The sequence below is a fragment of the Carcharhinus amblyrhynchos genome, chromosome 4, assembly GCF_965287045.1.
Source record: "Carcharhinus amblyrhynchos chromosome 4, sCarAmb.v2.hapA, whole genome shotgun sequence".
Taxonomy (NCBI): domain Eukaryota; kingdom Metazoa; phylum Chordata; class Chondrichthyes; order Carcharhiniformes; family Carcharhinidae; genus Carcharhinus; species Carcharhinus amblyrhynchos.
In genome coordinates this window covers 373,600-400,479 of record NC_137327.1, presented here as the reverse complement: position 1 = coordinate 400,479, position 26,880 = coordinate 373,600, and the positions used below count along the sequence as shown (strand labels likewise).

Below are 26,880 nucleotides of genomic sequence, written 5' to 3'. Positions count from 1 at the left end.
AGTCAAACATGACCTTTCCTTCATGTCACCATGCCACCCAAGGGTACCGTATGGTAGGTTGTTGGATAAGATTAAATCTTACGAGGTCCAGGGTGAGATAGCTAAATAGATTCAAAATTGGCTTGATGACCATGATGTGAAGATGCCAGCGTTGGATTGGGGTGGGCACAGTGAGAAGTCTCACAACACCAGGTTAAAGTCCAACAGGTTGACTTGAAATCATGAGCTTTCGGAGCGCTGCTCCTTCATCAGGTGAGTGGGCTAACCTAGTCTTGTGAGACTTCTTTCTGTGGCATGATGACAGAAGACAGATGGTGGTTGTAGAGGGTTTTTTTTCAAACTGGAGGCCTGTGACTCGTGGTGATATTCAAAGATTGGTGTTGGGTCCATTGTTATTTGTCATTTATACTAATGATTTGGATGAGAATTTAGGAGGCATGGTTAGTAAGTTTGCAGATGACACCAAGCTTGGTGGCATAATGGACAGTGAAGAAGGTTATCTAGGATTGCAAAGAGATCTTGATCAATTGGGCCAGTGGGCTGATGAATGGCAGGTCTAGAAATCCTCCGACCTCACAGTGACCTTGAGGACCCCAACGCGTGGACGTGGCTCAACTGCAACCCCAAAGGCATCATCCATTTACTGGCCTCTGAGCATACACACCGGAGAATGGTCTGGACATCTACCGATATCCGAAGCCAAACCGCAGTCCAACAGCGACTGCAGGAACTGCAAACTAGGCAACAAATCCTCCATCCACAGACCAACCAGAGTGAAGAACATCATTGGGCATTTCTTCACGCAGAGAGTGGTGGGATTGTGGAATGAGCTGCCAGATGAAGTGGTAAATGCGGGGTCACTTTTAACATTTAAGAAAAACTTGGACAGGTACATGGATGAGAGGGGTGTGGAAGGATATGGTCCAGGTGCAGGTCAGCGGGACTAGGCAAAAAAATGGTTCAGCACAGCCAAGAAGGGCCAAAAGGCCTATTTCTGTGCTGTAATGTTCTACGGTTCTAGTAGTCCATGGTGAATCTGATGGTGGGATGGAACTTGATGTCATCGTGTAATTGTTTCAGTGATTGTTTGCGTCGAGTCCAAAGGAAGAAAATGTCATTAATGTATCTAGTGTAGAACATCCGTTGAAAATCCTGCACACTGAAGAAGTCTTGTTCGAAACTACATGAAGATGTTGGCATATTGAGGTGTGAATTTGGTCCCCATGGCTGTTCCATGTGTCTGGATGAAGAACTGGTTGTTGAAGGTGAAGACATCGTGGTCCAGGATGAAGCAGATGAGTTGTAGAATTGCATCTGGAGATTGGCAATTGTCTGCATTGAGTACTGAGGCAGTTGCAGCAATGCCATCATTGTGGGGGATGCTGGTGTAGAGTGCTGGTGCCATACGGATCTCCTCAGAAGACAAACATGGGACACTGCGGACAGAGTACCCTTCGTCATCCAGTACTTCACAGAGCAGAGAAATTATAGAAACCCTACAGTGCAGAAGGAGGCCATTCGGCCCATCGAGTCTGCACCTACCACTATCACCACCCAGGCCCTATCCCCATATCCCTACATATTTTTACCCACTAATTCCTCTAACCTACGCATATCAGGACACCGAGGGGCAATTTTTAGCATGGCCAATCAACCTAATCTACACATCTTTGGACTGTGGAAGGAAACCGGAGCACCCGGAGGAAACCCACGCAGGTACGAAGAGAATGTGCAAACTCCACACAGGCAGTGACCTGAGCTGGGAATCAAACCCAGGTCCCTGGAGCTGCAAAGCAGCAGTGTTGACCACCGTGCCACCGTGCTGCCCAAAATAAAAGCAGCCAGGACATAATGAGGTAAAAAAACACAATGATGGAAAAATTAAGCAGCTCTGGCAGCATAAACTGGAGAATAAACTGTGATTATCTCCAACGATGTCAGTGGGGAAATCACTGACTGATCCCCCGTGGGGCTGGTTGAATATGAGTTCCCCTGGTAGCATGCAATAACATGAAGCCACAACATCTTCTCTGGAACATGTCATCGATGAAAACGAACATCTCGCCAAGGCCATCCCCACACCACCACTTCTTGCCTTCAAACAACTGCACAACCTCAAACAGACCATTGTCCACAGCAAACTACCCAGCCTTCAGGAGAAGAGTAACCACGACACCACACAACCCTGCCACAGAAGCCTCTGCAAGACGTGCAGGATCATCAACATGGATACCATCATCACACGTGAGAACAACATCCACCAGGTGCAAGGTACATACTCTTGCAACTCGGCCATTGTTGTCTACCTGATACGCTGCAGGAAGGGATGTCCCGAGGCATGGTACACTGGGGAGACCATGCAGACACTATGACAACAGATGAATGGGCATCGCTCGACAATCACCGGGCATCACCAGGAATGTTCCCTTCCTGTCAGGGAAAACTTCAGCAGTCACGGGCATTCAGCCTCTGATCTTTGGATAAGCGTTCTCCAAGGCGGCCTCCACGACACACGGCAACACAGAATTGCTGAGCAGAAACTGATAGCCAAGTTCCACATACGAGGACGGCTGCAACCAGAATCTTGGGTTCATGTCACACTATCTGTAACCCCCACGACTTGCCTGGGCTTGCAAAATCTCACTAACTTTCTTGGCTGGAGACAATTCACATCTCTTTAACCTGTGCTTAACCTTCTTTCCACTCATATTGTCTGCACCTGAAAAGACCCGATTACCTGTAAAGACTCACATTCCAACTATTATATTATTCTTGAGTTTGTGTATATATATATATATGCCCCATTTGTGAACCAAACTCTTCACTCACCTTTTGAAGGGGCAACGTCCGAAAGCTCGTGCTACCAAAATAAACCTGTTGGACTTTAATCTGGTGTTGAGAGACTATTTACTGTGACAGGAAACAAAGAGTAGGAACAAACATCTTTTTCCAAATGACCTGCAGTGACTAGAGGGGTATTGCAGGGATCAGTGCTGGGACCCCAGCTATTTACAATATATACTGTTTTTAGATGAGGGAATTAAAATGCAATATCTCCAAATTTACAGATGACACAAAGCTGGATGGGAGGGCAAGATGTGAGGATGATGCAGAGGTGCTTCAGTGTGATTTGGAGTGGGCAAGCTGAACGAGCAAATGCAGTATAATGCGGATAAACATGAGGTTATCCACTCTGGTAGCTAAAACAGGAACATAGAACATAGAACATTACAGCGCAGAACAGGCCCTTCGGCCCACGATGTTGCGCCGACCAGTTACAAAACAATGACCCACTAACCTAAACCAATCCCTTTTCGTCCATAAACCTATCCACGGATCTCTTAAACGCCCCCAAACTAGGCGCATTTACAACTGCAGCAGGCAGGGCATTCCAATCCCTCACCACCCTCTGGGTAAAGAACCTACCCCACACATCCGTCCTATAACTACCCCCCCTTAATTTAAAGCCATGCCCCCTCGTGCTAGATTTCTCCATCAGAGGAAAAAGGAAAAAAGGCAGGCAGATTACTATCTGAATGGCAATAAATTCGGAAAGAGGAATGTGTAACAAGACCTTGGAGTCCTTGTGCGTCAGTCTCTGAAAGTAAGCATGCAGATGCAGCAGGCAATAAAAAAGGCAAATAGTATGCTAGCGTTCAAAGTGAGATGATTAGAGTACATGAGCAGGGATATCTTGTTGTAATTATTCAGGGCCTTGGTGAGGCCACACCTGGAAATAGTATATACAACTTTGGTCTCTTTTTTCTGAGAAAGGATGTGCTTGCTACAGAAAAATACAACAACAGTTTACCAGACTGATTCCAGGGATGGTGGGACTGATGTATGAAAAAAGATTGAATTGGTAGGGATTATATTCACTTGATTTTAGAAGAATGCAAGGAAATCTCATTGAAAGCTACAAAATTCTAAAATCTATCTAAATTCTAATCTATAAAGGATTAGACAAAGTAAACGCAGGAAGGATGTTCCTGATGGTGGGGGTGTCTGGAACCAGGGTTAGTAGTCTAAGGATAACGGGTACGTAAGAACATAAGAAATGGAAGCAGGAGTCGGCCATCTAGCCCCTCGAGCCTGCCTCGCCATTCAATAAGATCATGGCTGACCTGAAGTGGATCAGTTCCACTTTCCCGCTCTCTCCCCAGAACCCTTAATTCCCTTGTCTGTCAAAAACCTATCTACCCGTGACTTAAATATATTTAGCGAGGTAGCCTCCACCACTTCAACGGGCAGAGAATTCCAGAGATTCACCACACTTTGAGTGAAGAAGTTCCTCCTCAACTCCGATCTAAACTGCCCTCCCCTTTTCTTGAGGCTGTGCCCTACAGTCCTGCTATCCTTTCTAAGCGGGAAGAATCTCTCTACCTCTACCCTATCCATCCCTTTCATTATCTTATACGTATCTATAAGATTCCCCCTCATCCTTCTAAACTCCAATGAGTACAGACCTAGTCATAGTCCAACCCCCTCATCTCCGGTATCAGCCTAATGAACCCCCTCTGCACTCCCTCCAAGGCCAAAATATCCTTGCGCAAATGCGGCGACCAAAACTGCACACAGTACTCCAGCTGCGGCCTCACCAGTGCCCTGTACAGTTACAGCAAGACCTCCCTGCTTTTATATTCTATCCCCCTTGCTATAAAGGCCAACATCCCATTCGCCTTCTTGATCACCTGCTGCACCTGCAGACTGGGTTTTTGCGACTCATGCACAAGGACCCCCAGGTCCCTCTGCACCGTAGCATGCTGGGTAAAACTTTTAGGACTGAGATGAGGAGAAATTTCTTCACCCAGGGAGTGGCAAACCTGTGGAATTCGCTACTACAGAAAGCAATTGAGACCAAAACATTGTATGTTTTCAAGAAGGGGTTAGATATAGCACTTGGGGTGAATGGAATCAATAGATATACGGGGAAGGTGAGATCAGTTTAACGAACATAGAACACCACAGCACAAACAGGCCCTTCGGCCCACAAGTTGCACCGATCATATCCATAACTACCAGGCCATAGAACTATCTGTAACTCCCAATCCCATTAGATCCCATGTACTCATCCAGAAGTCTTTTAAAACACCCCAGCAAGTTCGCCTCTACCACCACCGACAGCGGCCGATTCCACTCACTCACCACCCTCTGAGTGAAAAACTTACCCCTGACATCTCTTCTGTACCTGCTTCCCAGCACCTTAAACCTGCATGAACTGGCTGATCAGCCATGATCATACTGAATGGCAGGTGTGAAGGGTTGAATGGCCTCGTCCTGTTCCTATGTCACTGGTTCTTGATGCTGCTAGTTCTTTCATTGACAGCCAGTGGATATGGGATTTATGTAAGAGCTGAATACGGAAGATAATACACAACGTAAGCAAGAAAAGATTAAGGATTGACCTTAGTGGCTTGAAATAAATGAAGGGAAAAGACGTATCAAAACTTAAATAGAACACAGAACACCACAGCACAAACAGGCCCTTTGGCCCACAAGTTGCGCCCATCATATCCATAACTACCAGGCCATAGAACTATCTGTAACTCCCAATCCCATTAGATCCCATATACTTATCCAGAAGTCTTTTAAAAGACCCCAGCGAGTTTGCTTCTACCACCACCGACGGCAGCTGATTCCACTCACTCACCACCCTCTGAGTGAAAAACTTACCCCTAACATCTCCTCTGTACTTGCTTCCCAGCACCTTAAACCTGTGTCCTCTCGTAGCGACCATTTCAGCCCTGGGAAATAGCCTCCGTGAATCCACCCTATCTATTCCTCTCAACACTTTATAAACCTCTATCAGGTTGCCTCTCAACCTTCGTCTCTCCAGGGAGAAGAGACCCAGCTCCCTCAACCTATCTTCATAAGGCATGCCTCCCAATCCAGGCAACATCCTTGTAAATCTCCTCTGCACCCTCTCAATAGCTTCCACATCCTTCCTGCAGTGAGGCGACCAGAACTGCGCACAGTACTCCAACTGGGGTCTGACAAGAGTCTTATAAAGTTGCAACATTACCTCCCGACTCCTAAACTCAATCCCTCGATTAATGAAGGCCAGTACACCACACACCTTCTTGACCACATCCTCCACCTGCGAGGCCGATTTAAGAGTCCTAGGGACCCGGACCCCAAGGTCCTTCTGCTCTTCAACCCAGCTAAGACTCCTACCCTTGATATTGTACTCCTTCATCCCATTGGTCCTGCCAAAATGGACCACTACACATTTATCTGCGTTGAAGTCCATCTGCCACTTCTCTGCCCAGTCTTGCATCCTATCTATGTCACACTGCAACTTCTGACATCCCTCCAGACTATCCACAACACCACCAACCTTCGTATTGTCGGCGAACTTACTAACCCATCCCTCCACTTCCTCATCCAGGTCATTTATGAAAATGACAAACAGCAAGGGTCCTAGAACAGATCCCTGGGGCACCCCACTGGTGACCGACCTCCATGCAGAAAAAGACCCATCCACAACCACTCTCTGCCTTCTGCAGGCAAGCCAGTTCTGGATCCACAAGGCCAAAGCCCCTTGGATACCATGCCCTCTCACCTTCTCAAGAAGTCTTGCATGGGGGACCTTATCAAATGCCTTGCTGAAGTCCATGTAAACCACGTCCACCACTCTCCCTTCGTCAATGTGTTCAGTCACATTTTCAAAGAACTCAAGTAGGCTCATGAGGCATGACCTGCCCTTGACAAAGCTGTGCTGACTATTCCTGATCATGCTAAACTTCTCTAAATGCTCATTAATCCTGTCCCTCAGAATCCTCTCCATCAACTTACCAACCACTGAGGTCAGACTCACCGGTCGGTAATTTCCCGGGCTATCCCAGTTCCCTTTCTTGAAAATAGAAACCACATCCGCAATCCTCCAATCCTCAGGAACCTCTCCCGTCTCCATCGACAATGCAAAGATCATCGCCAGGGGCTCTGCAATCACTTCCCTCACCTCCCACAGTAACCTGGGGCACATCCCACAAATGGGTGGATTCAAGCCATCAACTGCTGGATTCTTTTACTAACAGAAGTGCATATGTAAAGAAATTCTGAAGGGTCCTAGAGAAGGGGCATCTCATAATATGAAGCATGCAAAATACAGATGACCTCTTTTCCAGATTTTGTCTGTGTATATGTCGCCTATGTTAATGTATAAATGAGTATTTAATTGGATTTAGATGGTGGACATTAACTGAGGATTCACTCACGCTGCTACAAACATGGAATTATTGTTGATTATTTGTTATTTGTTCTGATTAATTAACAAAATATATTTTGATTTGATTTTGATGATTTGTCTTGTGAGGGGCTATCCCCATACCTAATTTGTTAATTCATCAATCTGTTCTACAAGTTGCTCAAGAGCATATAGTATTATAGAAGCATATTGAAACTGTGGCCGGATTTTTCTGGCTGATCTCGGCAGCAGGGTCTTCTGGTCCCATCAACAGTGAACCTCTACCATGAGTTTCCCAGTGGTGGGAGTGGGGGGTGGAGTGGGTGTGTGCATAGTGAAGGTCCATTTCATGGGGGGATGGGAGGAGTGAATCCTGCTGTGTGTATTTGTTGTGTTGGAGGTGCACATTAGTAATATGTGGTTCTGTATCTGATTGCTTAACTGTATAAAGATTAGGCTCCAGTTATTTTATTCAACACCTTACTTTAAACAACAGATAATACAATGCTCTGGCTTAAGATTGTTTGAAAGGTTAAGATAACATGGGTTAAAAATAAATAACCATGATTTGACAATAACCAGACATGCCTGAAATCCCACAGGAAAGTGGATGAGGTAGAGATCTAGGTAAGTAAGCTGCAAGGCACTGAGTGTTTTCATCAAACTTGGTTTCACATCCTCTGGCGCATGGAATGTGCACCACAGCTGAAAGAGAGAACACGACTTATGAAATATCAGAATCTGAACACACAGGACATCAAGTCATGAGCAACGTAATAGAGAACGTGTTAAATTCTAGCTACCTTTTTCAAAGTTTAAGAACATTTGCAGATAGTTTGGCATAACTATAAGGTTCATGGTGGGAGAAAAGGGAGGGATGTCCAAGATAAGTTCTTTACTCAGAGAGTGGTTGGGGTGTGGAATGCACTGCCTGCTGTGATAGTGGAGTTGGACACTTTAGGAACTTTCAAGCGGCTATTGGATAAGCACATGGTGCATACCAGAATGATAGGGAGTGGGATAGCTCGATCTTGGGTTCGGACATAGTTCGGCACAACATAGAGGGCCGAAGGGCCTGTACTGTGCTGTACTGTTCTATGACACTAAGATGAGTGGCACAGCAAAGTGTGCAGAGGATGCTGAAAGTCTGCAAAAGGATATAGATAGGCTAAGAGAGTGGGTGAGGGTCTGGCAGATGGAGTACAATGTTGGTAAATGTGAGGTCATCCATTCTGGTAGGAATAAGAGCAAAATGGACAATTATTTAGATGGCAAAAAAAATTGCAGCACGCTGCTGTGCAGAGGGACCTGGGTGTCCTTGTGCAGGAATCTCAAGGAGTTGGTTTGCAGGTGCAGCAGGTGATTAAGAAGGCAAATGGAATTTTGTCCTTCATTGCTGGAGGGATGGAGTTTAAAAACAGTGAGGTTATGTTGCAGCTGTATAAGGTGCTGGTGAGGCCACACCTAGAGTTACTGTGTACAGTTTTGGTCTCCTTACTCGAGAAAGGATATACTGGCACTGGAGGGGGTGCAGAGGAGATTCACTAGGTTGATTCTGGAATTGAGAGGGTTGGCTTATGAGGAGACACTGAGTAGACTGGGCCTATACTCATTGGAATTCAGAAGAATGAGGGAAGATCTGATTGAACATACAAGCTTATGAAGGTAATAAATCAGATAAAAGCAGGGAAGTTGTTTTCACTGGCAGGTGAAAGTAGAACTAGGGGGCATAGCCTCAAAATAAGGAGGAGATTTCGGACTGAGTTGAGGAGGAACTTCTTCACACAAAGGATTGTGAATCTGTGGAATTCCCTGCCCAGTGAAGCAGTTGAGGCTACCTCATAGAATGTTTTTCAGGCAAGGATAGATAAATTTTTGAACAGTAAAGGAATTAAGGGTTATGGTGAGGGGGCGGGCAAGGATCTGAGTCTACGAAGAGATCAGCCATGATCTTATTGAATGGCGGAGCAGGTTTGAGGGGCCAGATGACCTACTCCTGCTCCTAGTTCTCATGTTCTCATTGCAGCAGTTTTTAAGACAACCCTATTCATAATTCAGATTTCATGCAAAGCTTTTTGGTAAACTTTCCTGTCCAAAGGGAGCTATGCCTTGATGGATTTCCATCTTACTGCACAAGCCCAACATCTCACCTGAAACACTATCTCTAATATCCAATTATAGTAAATTCAGCATCACTGTTACCATGCCAACATCAATTTAACTGGTACTAGTATTTAGCCGATCCTTACAGCATGAGAAGGCTCGATCCACATCCATGGATTTGTTTCTCAAAATTGTCCATCATTACTGCTGAAACAACATCTGGTGCCTGAGACACTGAGGTAGTGTTGCTAGATGCAGAATTATTGAAGCTAATCAACTGAAATGTATGAGTACTTCACGAAAACTTACTTTACTGACTATGAAGAGATCTTCTCTTGTAACTGCTCCTTCTTCAATTTTCTTTTTCACTGCAGACCCCACCTCTGCCTCATTCATGTATGAATAAGCTCCATCAATGTGCCGGTACCCAGCATCGATAGCGACTGAAACGGCCTGACCCACCACTCCAGGCTCTGACTGTATAAAATAAATATTCCAGAATATTTATGGGCAGCACAGGCTAGCTAAAAAGAGGCAAAGCGTCAAGAATTCATAATCTTCTGTGACAAGAATGTGCAGAGAACAAAGAACAAAGAAAAGTACAACACAGGAACAAGCCCTTCAACCCTCCAAACCTGGGCCAATCATGATGCCCTAACGAAACCTCAAAAACCTTCTGCCCTTACTCAGTCCTTACCTCTCTATTCATGTACCCATCCAGATGCCTCTTAAATATTGCTAATGTGCCTGTTTCCACCACCTCCTCTGGCAGCTGTTCCAGGCATCCACCACTCTCTGCATGAAAACTTCCCCCGCACATCTCCCTGAAACTTTCCCCCTCTGACTTTGAACCTGTGCCCCTTGTAATTGATACTTGCACCCTGGGAAAAAGCCTCTCACTATCCACCCTGTCTTAGGGCTGGGAGACTGGTGGGGGAGGAATTTATAAAATGTGTAAGGAAGGTTCTTTGGAACAATATGTGGATAGTCCAACTAGAGAGGGGGCTATACTGGACCTAGTACTAGGGAATGAACCCGGTCAGGTCATCAAAGTTTCAGTAGGGGAACATGTGGCAAATAGTGACCACAATTCTGTAACCTTTAGGACAGTAATGGAAAAAAAATGTGTTGGGGGAAGGCTAACTATAGCCGGATTTGGTGGCTGTTGATTGGGAGAGGTTGTTCGAGGGTAAATCCGCATCTGGCATGTGGGAGTCTTTTAAGGAGCAGTTGATGGGGCTGCAGGACAGGCATGTGCCTGTAAAAAGGAAAGATAGGAAAGGTAGGATTCGAGAACCGTGGATAACCAGGGAAATTGAGGATCTGATCAAAAAGAAAAGAGAAGCATACGTTAGGTCCAGGCAACTAAAAACAGACAGAGCACTACAGGAATACAGAGAAAGTAGCAAAGAACTCAAACGGGGAGTTAGAAGGGCAAAAAGAGGTCATGAAATGTCCTTGGCAGACAGGATTAAGCAGAATCCTAAGGCATTTTATACATACGTTAGGAACAAAAGGGTTCTCAGGGAAAGGATTGGATCTCTCAGGGACAAAGGAGGGGAATTATGCTTAGAGCCCAAGGAAGTAGGTAAGATCCTAAATGAATACTTTGCATCAGTATTCACAAAGGAGAGGGACATGTTGACTGGTAGTGTCTTGGAGAGATGTGTTGACCCGTTAGAAAAAATCTCAATTACAAGGGAGGAAGTGTTAGGTTTTTTAGGAAACATTAAGACAGACAAATCCCCAGGGCCTGATGGCACCTATCCTAGACTGCTCAGGGAGACAAGGGATGAAATTGCTGGGCCTCTGACAGAAATCTTTGTCCCTTCACTGGACACAGGTGAGATCCCAGAGGATTGGAGGATAGCAAATGTGGTCCCGTTATTTAAGAAGGGTAGCAAGGATAACCCGGGTAATTATAGGCCGGTGAGCTTGACGTCCGTGGTAGGGAAATTGTTGGAGAAGATTCTTAGAGGTAGGATATATGCGCATTTAGAATGGAATAATCTCATTAGTGATAGACAGCATGGTTTTGTACAAGGGAGGTCATGCCTCACAAACTTGGGTGAGTTTTTTGAGGAGGTGACAGAAACGATTGAGGGAAGGGTCGTGGATGTCGTCTGTATGGATTTTAGTAAAGCGTTTGACAAGGTCCTTCATGGCAGGCTGGTGCAAAAGGTTAAATCTCATGGGATAAAAGGTGAGCTAGCTAGATGGGTAGAGAACTGGCTTGGCCATAGAAGACAGAGGGTAGCAGTGGAGGGGTCTTTTTCCGGTTGGAGGTCTGTGACTAGTGGTGTTTGGGACCTCTGCTGTTTGTGATATATGTAAATGATTTGGAAGAAGATGTAGCTGGTGTGATCAGTAAGTTTGCGGACGACACGAAGATTGCTGAAGTTGCAGATAGTGATGAACATTGTCAGAGAATGCAGCAGGATGGATATAGATAGGCTGGAAAATTGGGCGGAGAAATGGCAGATGGAATTTAATCCAGATAAATGCAAAGTGATGCATTTTGGTAGATCTAATGTAGGGAGGAGCTATACAGTAAATGGCAGAACCATCAGGAGTACAGACACACAGAGGGACCTGGGTGTGCAAGTCCACAGATCCTTAAAGGTGGCAGCACAGGTGGAGAGGGTGGTGAAGAAGGCATATGGCATGCTTGCCTTTATTGGATGGGGCATAGAGTATAAAAGTTGGCATATGATGTTGCAGCTGTATAGAACATTGGTTAGGCCACATTTGGAATGCTGCGTACAGCTCTGGTTGCCACACTACCAGAAGGACGTGGAGGCTTTGGAGAGAGTACAGAAAAGGTTTACCAGGGTGTTGTCTGGTATGGCGGGTCTTAGCTATGAGGAGAGATTGGAGGAACTGGGGTTGTTCTCCCTGGAAAGACAGAGGAAGAGGGGTGACCTAATGGAGGTGTATAAAATTGTGAAGGGCATAGGTAGGGTACGCAGTGGGAAGCTTTTTCCCAGGTCGGAGGTGATGAACACAAGGGGTCACAAGTTCAAGGTTAAGGGGGCAAGGTTCAACATAGATGTCAGGGGGACATATTTTACACAGAGGGTGGTGGGGGCCTGGAATGCACTTCCAAGCAAGGTGGTTGAGGCGGACTCGCTGGGATCGTTTAACACTTATCTAGATAGCCACATGAACAGACTGGGAATGGAAGGATACAAACGAATGGTCTAGTTGGGCACATGAGCAGCGCAGGCTTGGAGGGCCAAAGGGCCTGTTCCTGTGCTGTACTGTTCTTTGTTCTATGTCTCATAATTTTGTAGACCACTATCAGGTCTCCCCTCAGCCTCCATCTACCCAATGAAAACAATCCTAGTTTATTCAACCTGTCCTCATAGTCAACACTCTCAAGACCAGGCAACATCCTGGTGAACATTCTTTGCACTCTCTCCAAAGCTTCCATCTCCCTCTGGTGACCAGAACTGCATGCAATACTCCAAATGGGGCCTGACCAAGGTTTTATATAGTTGCAACATGATTTCCCAACTCTTGTGCTCAATGCCCTGGCTGATGAAGGCAAGCATGCCATATGCCTTCTTAATCACCGTGGCCAGCTGTGTTGCCATTTTTAAGGAACTGTGGACCTGCATGCCCAGATCCTTCTGTATGTGAATGTTCCTAAGGGTTTTGCTATTTACAGTACAATTCACACGTAAGTTTGATTCTCCAAAATGTATCACCTCACATTTGTCTGGATTAAACTCTATCTGTCATTTGTAGTCATAGAATCCCTACAGTACAGAAGGAGGCCATTCGGCCCATCGAGTCTGCACTGTCCACAATCCCATCCAGCCCCTACCCCCATATCCCTATATATTTTATCCACTAGTCCCTCTAACCTACACTTTTCAGGACACTAAGGGACAATTTAGCATGGCCAATCAACTTAACCCGCACATTTTTGGACTGTGGAAGGAAACCGGAGCACCCAAAGGAAACCCACGCAGACACGAGGAGAATGTGCAAACTCCACACAGACAGTGACCCGAGCCGGGAATCTTTGTGCCCAAGTCTCCAATCTATACATTTCTGTTGCATCCTCTGACAATCCCTGGCACTAGCAGCAACTCCACCATGACAATGTTCATATCATCTGCAAACTTACTAATCAGATCACCCACATTTTCCTCCAGATCATTAAGAAGGAAATTAGGAGAGCCGGAAGGGGTCATGAGAAGGCCTTGATAGGCAAGATTAAGGAAAACCCTAAGGCATTCTACAAGTATGTGAAGAGCAAGAGGATAAGACATGAAGGAATAGGACCTATCAGGTGTGACAGTGGGAAAGTTTGTATGGAACAGGAAGAAATAGCAGAGGTACTCGATGAATACTTTACTTCAGTATTCATAGTGGAAAAGGATCTTTGTGGTTGTAGTGCAGACTTGCAGCAGACTGAAAAGCTTGAGCGTGTAGATATTAAGAAAGAGGATGTGTTGGTGCTTTTAAATAGCATCAAGTTAGATAAGTTGCCGGGACTGGATGGGAAGTACCCCAGGTTACTATGGGAGGCAAGGGAGGAGATTGCTGAGCCTCTGGTGATGATCTTTGCATCATCAATGGAGGCGGGAGAGGTTCCGGAGGATTGGAGGATTTCGGATGTGGTTCCTTTATTCAAGAAAGGGAGAAGAGATAGCTCAGGAAATTATAGACCAGTGAGTCTAACCTCAGTGGTTGGTAAGTTGACGGAGAAGACCCTGAGAGGCAGGATTTATGAACATTTGGAGAGGTATAGTATGATTAAGAATAGTCAGCACGGCTTTGTCAAAGGCAGATCATGCCTTATGAGCCTGACTGAATTTTTGAGAATGTGTCTAAACACACTGATCAAGGAAGAGCAGTAGATGTGGTTTATGGACTTCAGCAAGGCGTTTGATAAGGTGCCCCATGCAAGGCTTATTGAGAAAGTGATCCAAGGGGACATTGCTTTGTGGATTCAGAACTGGCTTGCCCACAAAAGGCAAAGAGTGGTTGTAGATGGGTCATATACTGCATGGAGGTCGGTCACCAGTGGAATGCCCCAGGGATCTGTTCTGGGGCCCTTGCTGTTTGTGATTTTTATAAATGATTTGGATGAGGAAGTGGAGGGATGTGTTGGTAAGTTTGCTGATGACACAAAGGTTGGAAGTGTTGTGGATAGTTTGGAGGGATGTCAGAAGTTGCAACGAGACATTGATAGGATGCAAGACTGGGTGGAGAAGTGGCAGATAGACTTCAACCCAGATAAGTATGAGGTGGTTCATTTTGGCAGGTCAAATGGGATGACAGAATATAATATTAAGGGTAAGAGTCTTGGCAGTGTGGAAGATCAGAAGCATCTTGGCGTCTGGTTTCATAGGATGCTCAAAGCAGCTGCGCAGGTTTAGGCTGTGGTTAAGAAGGCATATGGTGTACTGGCATTCATAAATCGAGGAATTGAGTTTAGGAGTCAGGAGATAATGTTGCAGCTGTATAACACCCTGGTCAGACCCAACTTGGAGTACTGTGCTCAGTTCTGGTCGCCTCATTACAGGAAGGATGTGGAAGCCATAGAAAGGGTGCAGAGGAGATTTATGAGGATGTTGCCTGGATTGGGTGACATACCTTATGAGGATAGGTTGAGAGAGCTCGGTCTTTTCTCCTTGGAGAGACAAAGGATGAGAGGTGACCTGATAGAGGTATATAAGATGTTGAGAGGTATTGATCGAGTGAATGCTCAGAGGCTTTTTCCCAAGGCTGAAATGGTTGCCACAAGAGGACACAGGTTTAGTGTGCTGGGGAGTAGGTACAGAGGAGATGTCAGGAGTAAGTTTTTCACTCAGAGGGTGGTGGGTGCGTGGAATCGGCTGCTGGCAGTGGTGGGAGGTGGATTCGATAGGGTCTTTTAAGACACTTTTAGATAAGTACATGGAACTTAGTAAGATAGAGGGTTATAGGTAAGCTAGTAGGTAGGGACACGTTCAGCATAACTTGTGGGCTGAAGGGCCTGTTTTGTGCTGTAATTTTTTTCTATGTTTCTATTATATATACCACAAACAACAAATGTTCCAGCACTGATCCTGCGGAACACCACTAGCTACAGATCTCCATTCTGAAAAACACCCTTCCACCACTACTTATGTCAGACGCGGTGGGCTTGAGGAAGAGTTCTTGGAATGCTGCCGGGATAGTTTCCTTGAACAGTGTGTGATGGAACCAACGAGGGAGCGAGCTATCTTAGATCTGGTGTTGTGTAACGAGGCAGGTAGAATTAGGGACCTTGTTGTGAGGGATCCTCTTGGGAAGAGTGATCATTGTACGGTTGAGTTTTTGATGCAGATGGAGGATGAGAAAGTAGGATCCCGGACCTGTGTCCTCTGTTTGAACAGAGGGGAATATGAAAGGATGAGAGAGGAATTGGCAAATGTAGATTGGGGGCGCAGATTGGTTGGTAAGACTGCTGAGGAACAATGGAGGATCTTTAAGGAGATCTTTTTCGGTGCTCAGCAGAAATTTATTCCAATGGTAAAGAAGGATTGTAGGAGAAGGGATAATCAGCCATGGTTAACGAAGGAGATAAAGGAGAGTATTAAATTAAAAGCTGATGCGTTAGAGTGGCTAAAAGCAGTGGGCGAGTAGAAGATTGGGAGAGGTTTAAAAATCAACAAAGATTGACGAAGAAGATGATAAAGAAAGGAAGGATAGACTATGAAGCTAAACTAGCACTAAATATAAAAAAGGATAGTAAGAGTTTTTAAAAATATATAAAGAGGAGGAGGCTGGGTGAATGTTGGACCCTTAGAGGATGAGAGGGGGGATTTAGTGGTGGGGGATGAGGAAATGGCTGAAGCTTTAAATAAGTTTTTTGCCTCGGTCTTCACGGAGGAGGATGCGAATAGTTTGCCGGGTATTAAAGATAGGAGGATGGTAGGAGTTGAGGGCCTGAATGCGATCACAGTCACTAAAGAGGTAGTGCTTGATCGACTAGCGGGACTGATGGTGGACAAGTCCCCAGGACCGGATGGAATGCATCCCAGGGTTCTGAAGGAAATGGCAGAGGTGATAGTAGATGCCTTAGTGATTATTTTCCAAACCTCACTGGATTCCGGAGAATTGCCGGAAGATTGGAAAATGGCTGATGTTATGCCGCTGCTTAAAAAGGGTAGCAGGCAAAAGGCAGGGAATTATAGGCTGGTTAGTTTAACGTCTGTTGTGGGAAAAATGCTTGAATCTGTCATCAAAGAAATAGCGAGGCACCTTGAGAAAAATTGTTTGATACAGCAGACGCAGCACGGATTCGTTAAGGGGAAGTCGTGTCTCACAAATTTATTGGAATTCTATGAGGATGTGACTAGTGCAGTAGACGGAGGGGAATCGGTGGATGTGGTGTTTCTCGATTTTCAGAAGGCGTTTGATAAGGTGCCACACAAAAGGTTGCTTCAGAAGGTTAGGGAGCATGGAGTTGGAGGTAAGGTGTTAGCGTGGATAGAGGATTGGCTGTCTAATAGGAGGCAGAGAGTTGGTATCAATGGGTGCTATTCGGATTGGCGGTTTGTGACTTGTGGAGTGCCCCAGGGATCGGTGCTGGGGCTTCAGCTATTTACCATTTATATAGATGATCTGGAGGAGGGGGCTGAGTGTAGTGTGTCGAAATTTGCTGATGACACAAAGATGAGTGGAAAAGCAAATTGTGTGGAGGGTGTGGAAAGTCTGCAGAGGGATCTAGATAGGCTAAGCGAGTGGGCGAGGACTTGGCAGATGGAGTACAATGTTAGCAAGTGTGAGGTTATCCACTTTGGCAGGAATAATAGTAGGAGGGACTACTATTTAAAGGGCGAAAAGCTGCAGCATGCTACGGTGCAGAGGGACCTCGGGGTCCTTGTGCATGAGTCACAAAAACCCAGCCTGCAGGTGCAGCAGGTGATCAGGAAGGCGAATGGGATGCTGGCCTTTATAGCGAGGGGGATAGAATATAAAAGCAGGGAGGTCTTGCTGCAACTGTACAGGGCACTGGTGAGGCGCAGCTGGAGTACTGTGTGCAGTTTTGGTCGCCGCACTTGCGCAAGGATATTTTGGCCTTGGAGGGAGTGCAGAGGAGGTTCACTAGGCTGATACCAGAGATGAGGGGGTTGGACTATGAAGAGAGGCTGAATAGACTGGGTCTGTACCCGTTGGAAAATAGAAGGAAGAGGGAGGATCTTATAGAGACGTATAAGATAATGAAGGGGATGGATAGGGTAGAGGTAGAGAGATTCTTCCCGCTCAGAAAGGACAGCAGGACTAGAGGGCACAGCCTCAAGATAAGGGGGGGGGGGCAGTTTAGAACAGAGTTGAGGAGGAATTTCTTCACTCAAAGGGTGGTGAATCTCTGGAATTCTCTGCCCGTTGATGTGGTAGAGGCTGCCTCGCTAAATATATTTAAGACACGGGTGGATAGGTTTTTGGTAGACAAGGGAATTAAGGGTTATGGGGAGAGACCGGGAAAGTGGAACTGATCCACTTCAGATCAGCCATGATCTTATTGAATGGCGGGGCAGGCTCAAAGGGCTAGATGGCCTACTCCTGCTTCTATTTCTCATGTTCTTCTCTCATCAATGTCAGGTCCTAGTGACTTTAACAACACTAGGTTAAAGTCCAAAGGTTTATTTGATAGTAAATGCCACAAGCTTCCAGAATGCTGTTCCTTTGTCAGGTAAGTAGAGGGTTCTCGGGCATCTCCACATCATTCTATAATCAAGCCAGTTCTGTATTCATCTATCCAACCCACCCTGAATCCCATGTGATTTTAGTTTCTGTGCCAGTCTGCCATGTGGGATCTTGTCAAACACCTCACTAAAATCCATATAAACTACGTCCACAGCCCTTCCCTCAATTATTTTTGTCACCTCTTCAAAAAGTTCAATCAAGTTGGTGAGGCATGACCTTCCCTGTACAAAATCATGCTGCCTCTCGCTTACTAGTCCATTTTCCTCCAAATTGTGCATGTATCCTGTCCTTCAGTATTCCCCAAAAGATTCACCACCACTGACATCAGGGTCACCAATCTTTTATTTCCTGGATTATCCCTGCTTCTGTTTTTAAATAAAAATGTAGAATAATTAGAACCGTGGTAAGAAGTGGTGGACTGATGCAGAACTTAGCTCCTCGAGATGAATGAGGACAGAGATCCTGACCTCTAACCGTTCTAATTTCATTCCACTTACAATTATGCGAGGGGAGCAAGGACAAGTACAGCATGGGGTTAGATACAGGGTAAAGCTCCCTCTACACTGTCCCCCATCAAACACACCCAGGACAGGTACAGCACAAGGTTAGATACAGAGTAAAGCTCCCTCTACACTGTCCCCCTATCAAACACTCCCAGGGCAGGTACAGCATGGGGTGAGACTCAGAGTAAAGCTCCCTCTACAGAGGAGGTGGTGCTGGAAGTCTTAAAGCGCATCAAGGTAGATAAATCTCCGGGGTCTGATGTCCTTGATAGGTATGTCCCTGTCAGGCAAAGAGGAATTGGTAGAGCTAGGGAACCGTGGTGCACTAAAAAAGTTGATTCGTTGGTTAAAAAGAAAAAGGAGGCTTATGTCCGGATGAGACTTGAGGGCTCAGGTATTGCACTAGAAAGCTTTAGATTGGCTAGGAGGGAGTTGAAGAGTGAATTAAGAAGGGCTAAAAGAGGACATGAGAAGACTTTGGCTGATAGGATTAAGGAGAATCCTAAGGCGTTCTATAGGTATGTTAAGAACAGAAGGTTGGTTAGGGCAAGATTAGGGCCAGTTACAGACAGCAGAGGGAAGTTGTGTGTGGAACCGGAAGAGATTGGAGAGGCATTGAACCAATATTTCTCTTCGGTGTTCACGCAGGGGGACATGAATGTAGCTGAGGAGAACACTGGGTTGCAGGGGTGTAAACTAGACAGTATTGCAGTTGATAAGGGGGATGTGCTGGATATTCTTGAGGGTTTGAAAATAGATAAGTCCCCTGGTCCGGACGGGATTTACCCTAGGATTCTCTGGGAGGCAAGAGAGGTGATTGCAGAGCCTCTGGCTCTGATCTTCAGGTCGTCGTTGGTCTCAGGTATAGTACCGGAAGATTGGAGGATAGCGAATGTTGTCCCGTTGTTTAAGAAGGGAAACAGAGACTTCCCCGGGAATTATAGACCGGTGAGTCTTACTTCTGTTGTGGGCAAGGTTTTAGAAAAAATTATTAGGGATAGGATTTATAGTTATTTGGAGAGTAACGAATTGATTGGAGATAGTCAGCATGGTTTTGTAGCGGGTAGGTCGTGCCTTACTAACCTTATTGAGTTTTTTGAGAAAGTGACCAAAGAGGTGGATGGGGGAAAGGCAGTTGATGTGGTATATATGGATTTTAGTAAGGCGTTTGATAAGGTTCACCATGGTAGGCTTCTGCAGAAAATGCGGATGTATGGGATTGAGGGTAATCTAGGAAATTGGATCAGGAATTGGCTAGCAGATAGGAGACAGAGGGTGGTGGTTGATGGTAAATATTCGTCATGGAGTTCAGTTATGAGTGGTGTGCCTCAGGGATCTGTTTTGGGGCCACTGTGTTTGTAATTTTTATTAATGATCTGGATGAGGGTATAGTTGGGTGGATTAGTAAATTTGCCGATGACACCAAAGTCGGAGGTGTGGTAGATTGTGAGGAAGGGTGTCATAGTTTGCAGGGTGACTTAGACAGGTTGCAGAGCTGGGCCGAGAGGTGGCGGATGGAGTTTAATGCGGAGAAGTGTGAGGTAATTCACTTTGGTAGGAATAACAGGTGTGTCGAGTATAGCGCTAACGGGAGGACTCTGAATAGTGTGGATGAACAGAGGGATCTAGGTGTATGTGTACATAGATCCCTGAAAGTTGGGAATCAAGTAGATAAGGTTGTTAAGAAGGCATACGGTGTCTTGGCGTTTATTGGTAGGGGGATTGAATTTAGGAGTCGCAGCGTCATGATGCAACTGTACACAACTCTGGTGCGGCCGCACTTGGAGTATTGTGTGCAGTTCTGGTCCCCACATTATAGGAAGGATGTGGAGGCTTTGGAGAGGGTGCAGAGGAGGTTTACCAGGATGTTGCCTGGTATGGAGGGGAGGTCCTATGAGGAGAGTCTGAGGGATTTGGGGTTGTTTTCGCTAGAAAGGAGGCGGCTAAGAGGGGATCTTATTGAAACATATAAGATGATTAGAGGTTTAGATAGGGTGGATAGTGACAGCCTTTTTCCTCGGATGGAGAAAGCTAGCACGAGGGGGCATGGCTTTAAATTAAGGGGGGGTAGTTATAGGACGGATGCCAGGGGTAGGTTCTTTACCCAGAGGGTGGTGAGGGATTGGAATGCCCTGCCTGCTGCAGTTGTAAATGCGCCTAGTTTGGGGGCGTTTAAGAGATCCGTGGATAGGTTTATGGATGAAAAGGGATTGGTTTAGGTTAGAGGGTCATTGTTTTTTAACTGGTCGGCGCAACATTGTGGGCCGAAGGGCCTGTTCTGCGCTGTAATGTTCTATGTTCTAAGTGTATCCCAGGAGATTGTGGGAGGCTAGGGAAGAAATTGCAGGTCCCCTGGCAGAGATACTTGAATCATCGATAGTCACAGGTGAGGTGCCTAAAGATTGGAGGGTGACAAATGCTGTGCCTTTGTTTCAAAGGACTGCAGGGAAAAGCCTAGGAATTACAGGCTAGTGAGCCTCACATCTGTGGTGGGTAAGTTGTTGGAAGGTATTTTTGAAAGACAGGATCTACAGGCATTTAGAGATGCAAGGACTGATTAGGGACAGTCAGCATGACTTAGTGAGAAAAAATTATGTCTCACAAATTTGAGTTTTTTCAAGGGTTATATATAAGATAAGAAGGGTTGAAGCTCTTGACCCTTTCTACTTCATCCCCGCTGATGACAGGGGCATTTGTCCTTTACGCTTCTGAAGTTGCTGACATCAAGGGAGAGATTATTGTTGCCGCACCAGTTCACCAGATTCTCTATCTCACTCCTGCACTCTGTATCATCATTGTTTGACATCCGACCCACTACAGTTTGTCAGCAAACTTGAAATACGAAGTCGTCGGGAATTTGGCCACATCGTCATAGGTGCATAAGGAGTATAGTGAGGGGGCTGAGAACACAGCCTTGTGGGCACCAGTGTTGAGGATGATTGTGGAGGAGGTATTGTTGCCTATCTTTACTGATTGTGGACTGTGAGTTCGGAAGTTCAGGATCCAGTCGCAGAGGCCCAGGATATGAGCTTTGTGGGAACAATAGTGTTGAAGGCTGAGCTATAGTCAATAAATAGGAGTCTGACATAGGTGTCCTTGATATCTAGGTGTTCCAGGGTTGAGTGCAGAGCCAGGGAAATGGCATCTGCTTAGGCAAACTGTAGTGGATCCAGGTATTCCAGGAGGCTGAAATTGATTTGTGCCATGACTAACCTTTTGAAGCACTTCATAAACATGGATATCAGTGACACTGGCCCTTATTGCTTAGTCATTAAGGTACGCTGCTTGGTTTTTCTCAGGTACCAGGATGACAGTCGTCTTTTTGAAGCAGATAGGAACCTTGGATTATTGTAAAGAGAGGTTGAAGATGTCTGTGAATATTTTCGTTAGCTACCAGATCCACGCAGGATGAGTGCAGGTCCAAGAACCCCATCTGGGTCAGTTACTTTTCATGGATTGATCTTCAAGAAAGCTGCCCAGACATCTGCAACGGTGACCCCAGATACAGGTTAATCCAGGGTGGAGGGCATGCTCTCACTGACCTCTTGCTCAGACGGACGTTGAATGCATTGAGCTCATCAAGGCTGTTATGCCTTGCAGATCTTGCCATCGTCGGCGGGGGTTGGTGTGGCTAACCTGGGACACTAGCTTGGTCCCGTATTGCCTTTTGGCATCTTTGATGGATCTCCTTAGACAGTATCTGGCTTTCTTGGTCAGTGTCAGCTGACATTTGTGAGGGGAGCAGAATAGAGTTGTTTGCAAATTTATCAATATTACAATAAATTGCTGTAAAAGAATTGTGAGCCTTTCTCCGCCTGGACAGGTTTAGGTCAAACCGTAGAGTTGGGAGTATAAGGAGTTAGGAGGAAAGATATATGTTCACCTAGGTGTAAAGTCAGGGCATATATCAGGGGTTATAAAGGTAGGGTTTTTGTACTAGTCCAATCAATAATTGTTACTTTGACAGGTTTGAGTGGTAATGTTTTAACAGATTACTTTTTGTTCCCAGGCAGCAAATTTCTAACATGCAAAATCCATCTACACTTTTTGGGCCAATGACCTGTTGCAAGACTCAGTAAACATTGACTTTTTCTGTCCAAACAACAATAGGCACTCGCCCCATCTGATTAGAGACTGCTGCCTTAACTCAATGTACTGCCACAAACAACTACAAAATCAAATAGCTGCTTCAGTCACAAACGTTCAACTAAATTAAGGTTTGCTAAACACTACAGGCAAAGCGCTTGGACTTAGAATGTGTTTCACATCTTGGTAATAATCACTGTCAGGGACTCAAACTAATATACAAGAGGAAACAGTGGAAAATACTAAAGACGAACATCAACATCCTGATAAATGCTATTCACCAGAGACCGAACTGGACTACACATATACACAATGGTTTAACAGCAGATCAAAGGCTACGAATCCAGTGCTGAGCAATTCATCGACTGACAGCCAAAAGCCTGTTCATTATCCACAGGTTAGGAGAGTGATGGAATACTCTCCACTTGCCTGGATGAGTTTAGCTCCAACACACTCAAGAAGCTCAACATCATCCAGGACAAAGCATTCTGCTTCATTGCTACCTCTTCCACAAACATTCAATCCCTCCACTATCAACAAACAGTGGCAGCAATTTGTACTATCTACAAGATGCACTGCAGTAACTCTGCAAGATTCCCTTAGTCAGCACTTCCCAAATCCACAACCACTACCATTTAGAAGGGGGCTTTTGCTTGTTCCGTTGGGGAGGTTTTAAACTAGTATGGCAGGGGGATGGGAACCAAAGGGTAGGCTTGGATGGGTTTGATTCAGATTAGGAAATGAGAGATAGAACACTGGTTAGTGATATAATCAGCGACTCTGAAAGACAAATGAAATGAGGGTTAAAAAAGTATTCAGCAAAGCAAATTGATGTTTATACTTTAATGCAAGAGGTATTACAAACAAGGCAGATGAGCTAAGGGCACAGATATACAGATGGCAGCACAATGTTGTTGCTATAATGGAAATCTGGCTAAAGGGGGAGCAAAAGTGGCAGCTTAATATCCCTGGATGTAGACTTTCCAGGGAGGATAGAGTGCATGACAAAAAAAAAGGAGGGTTAAAGAATCAGTTAGCGAGTTGTGAGAAGGGATGATATACTAAACGGGCTGGAGAATTGTGGCTATGAGGGGACATTGGAGAGGTTGGGGTTATTTTCCTTGGAACAAAGGTGGCTGAGGGGTGACATGATCGAGTATAGAAAATTGTGAGGAGTGGGGAGAGAGTAGACAGGAGGAGCCTGTTTCCCTTGGCTGAGTGTTCAAAAGCCAAGGGTCATAGATTCAAGCTAAATGGCAGTAGGGTTAGAGGGGACATGAGGAAAAACATCTTTTATGCAGAGCACTGTGGGTGTCTGGAATTCACTGCCTGAGTTTGGTAGAGGCAGAGACCCTAAACTCATTTAGAAACTACCTGGATCTGCACCTTAAGTGCTGTAAGTTCCAGGGTGACGTGCCAAGTGCAGGGAGATGGGATTAGAAAGGACACCTCGGTGTCTTTGGGTCAGCAGGGACAAGGTGGGCTGAATGACCCCCTTCTGTGCTGTAACTTTAAGAACCATAGAAACTAGAAGCAGGGGTAGGCCCTTCGGCCCTTCGAGTCTTTTCCATCATTCATTGGATTATTGCTGATCATCGAATTCAATAACCTGATCCCCCCCTACCCTCCATATTGCTTAATTCCTTTAGCCCCAGGAGCTGTATCTAATTTCTTCTTGAAATCAGACAATATTTTGGCCTCAACTACTTTCTGTGGTTGTGAATTCCACACATTCATCACCATCTGGGTGAAGAAATTTCTCCTCAACTCAGTCCTAGAAGTTTATCCCTTGTCCTCAAAGTTCTGGACTCCCCCACCATCAGGAACATTCTTTCCAATAATAACCTGTCTAACCCTGTTAGAATTTTCTGAGATCCACTCTCACTCTTCTAAACTCCACTGAATATAATCCTAACCAACTTAATCTCTCCCATATGACAGACCTGCCATCCCAGGAATCGGCCTGGTAAAGCTTCACTGCACTCTCTCTATAGCAAGAACATCCTTCCTCAGATAAGGACACCAAAACTGGACATAATACTCGAGGTGTGACTCACCAATGCCCTATACAATTGCAACAAACATCTCCATTCCTATACTCAAATCCTCTTGCTATGAAGGCCAACATATCATTTGCCATCTTTACTGCCTGCTATACCTGCACACTTACTTTCTGCAATTGATGCATAAGACACCAAGGTTTCGCTGAGTATCCACTTCTCTCAATTTACATCCATTCAAGCAATAACCTGCCTTCCTATTACTGCTAGCAAAGTGGATAACCTCACATTTGTCCACATTAGACTGCATCTGCAATGCAGATGCCCACACACTCAGCCTGTCCAAATCATGCTGAAGCATCTCTGTATCCTGCCCACAGCTCACTCTCCCACCCAACTTTGTATCATCTGCAGATCTGGAGATAAGACATTCAGTTCCCTCTCGTTAATATATAATGTGAACAGTTGGAGTCCTCGCATAGACTCCTGCGGAACCCCACTAGTCACTGCCTGCCAATCAGAAAAAGACTCATTTATGCCAACTGTCTGAACATAGAACATAGAACAGTACAGCACAGTACAGGCCTTTCGGCCCTCGATGTTGTGCCGAGCTTTGTCCAACACCAAGATCAAGCTATCCTACTCCCTATCGTTCTGGTGTGCTCCATGTGTTTATCCAATAACCACTTGAAAGTTCCTAAAGTGTCTGACTCCACTATCACAGCAGGCAGTGCATTCCACACCCCAACCACTCTCTATGTGAAGAACCTACCTCGGACATCCCTCCTATATCTCCCACCATGAACCTGATAGTTATGCCCCCTCGTAACAGCTACATCCACCCAAGGAAATTGTCTCTGAATGTCCACTCTATCTATCCCCCCGCCATCACCTTATAAATCTCTATTAAGTTGCCTCTCATCCTCCTCTGCTCTAAAGAGAAAAGCCCCAGTTCCCTCAACCTTTCCTCATAAGACCTACCCTCCAAACCAGGCAGCATCCTGGTAAATCTCCTCTGCACTCTCTCCAATGCTTCCACATCCTTCTTATAGTGAGGTGACCAGAACTGCACACAATATTCCAACTGTAATCACACCAAGGTCCTATGCAGCAGAACCCCACTGCTTTTAAACTCAAACCCCTTGTTAGTAAATGCTAACAGACTATAGGCCTTCTTCACAGCTCTATCCACTTGAGTGGCAACCTTCAGAGATCTGTGGATATGAACCTCCAGATCTCTCTGTTCCTCCATATTCTTCGGAATCCTGCCGTTGAACATAGAACATAGAACATTACAGCGCGGAACAGGCCCTTCGGCCCACAATGTTGCGCCGACCAGTCTTATTTTTAAAAAAAAACATTGACCCACTAATCTAAACCAATCCCTTTTCGTCCATAAACCTATCCACCAATCTCTTAAACACCCCCAAACTAGGCGCATTTACAACTGCAGCAGGCAGGGCATTCCAGTCCCTCACCACCCTCTGGGTAAAGAACCTGCCCCTGACATCCGTCCTATAACTACCCCCCCTTAATTTAAAGCCATGCCCCCTCGTGCTAGATTTCTCCATCCGAGGAAACAGGCTATCACCATCCACCCTATCTAAACCTCTAATCATCTTATATGTTTCTATAAGATCCCCTCTTAGCCGCCTTCTTTCCAGTGAAAACAACCCCAAATCCCTCAGTCTCTCCTCATAGGACCTCCCCTGCATACCAGGCAACATCCTGGTAAACCTCCTCTGCACCCTCTCCAAAGCCTCCACATCCTTCCTGTAATGTGGGGACCAGAACTGCACACAGTACTCCAAGTGCGGCCGAACCAGAGTTGTGTACAGTTGCAACATGACGCTGCGACTCCTAAATTCAATCCCCCTACCAATAAACGCCAAGACACCGTACGCCTTCTTAACAACCTTATCTACTTGATTCCCAACTTTCAGGGATCTATGTACACATACACCTAGATCCCTCTGCTCCTCCACTCTATTCAAAGTCCTCCCGTTAGCCCTATACTCAACACATCTGTTATTCCTACCGAAATGGATTACCTCACACTTCTCCGCATTAAACTCCATCCGCCACCTCGCGGCCCAGCTCTGCAACCTGTCCAAGTCACCCTGCAAACTTCGACACCCTTCCTCACAATCTACCACACCTCCGACTTTGGTGTCATCAGCAAACTTACTAATCCACCCAACTATACCCTCATCCAGATCATTAATAAAGATTACAAACAGCAGTGGCCCCAAAACAGATCCCTGAGGCACACCACTCGTAACCGAACTCCATGATGAATAATTACCATCAA

General features: G+C 45.6%; 1 protein-coding gene across 3 annotated transcripts in view; it reads right to left on the bottom strand.

Annotated features, from left to right (window-relative positions):
• LOC145341736 (aldo-keto reductase family 1 member B1) overlaps nt 1–26,880 on the bottom strand; it is a 109,858-nt gene that overhangs the window by 69,739 nt on the left and 13,239 nt on the right. For 2 of the 3 annotated variants that reach the window (XM_080186598.1, XM_080186599.1), the window contains exons 2-3: nt 9,599–9,766; nt 7,775–7,891 (exon numbers count right to left, since the gene is read on the bottom strand). In XM_080186598.1, coding sequence (XP_080042724.1) covers nt 7,775–7,891; nt 9,599–9,766 — 285 coding nt within the window. The remainder of the gene's footprint in view (nt 1–7,774; nt 7,892–9,598; nt 9,767–26,880) is intronic. The other variant, XM_080186600.1, reaches the window with a different exon arrangement.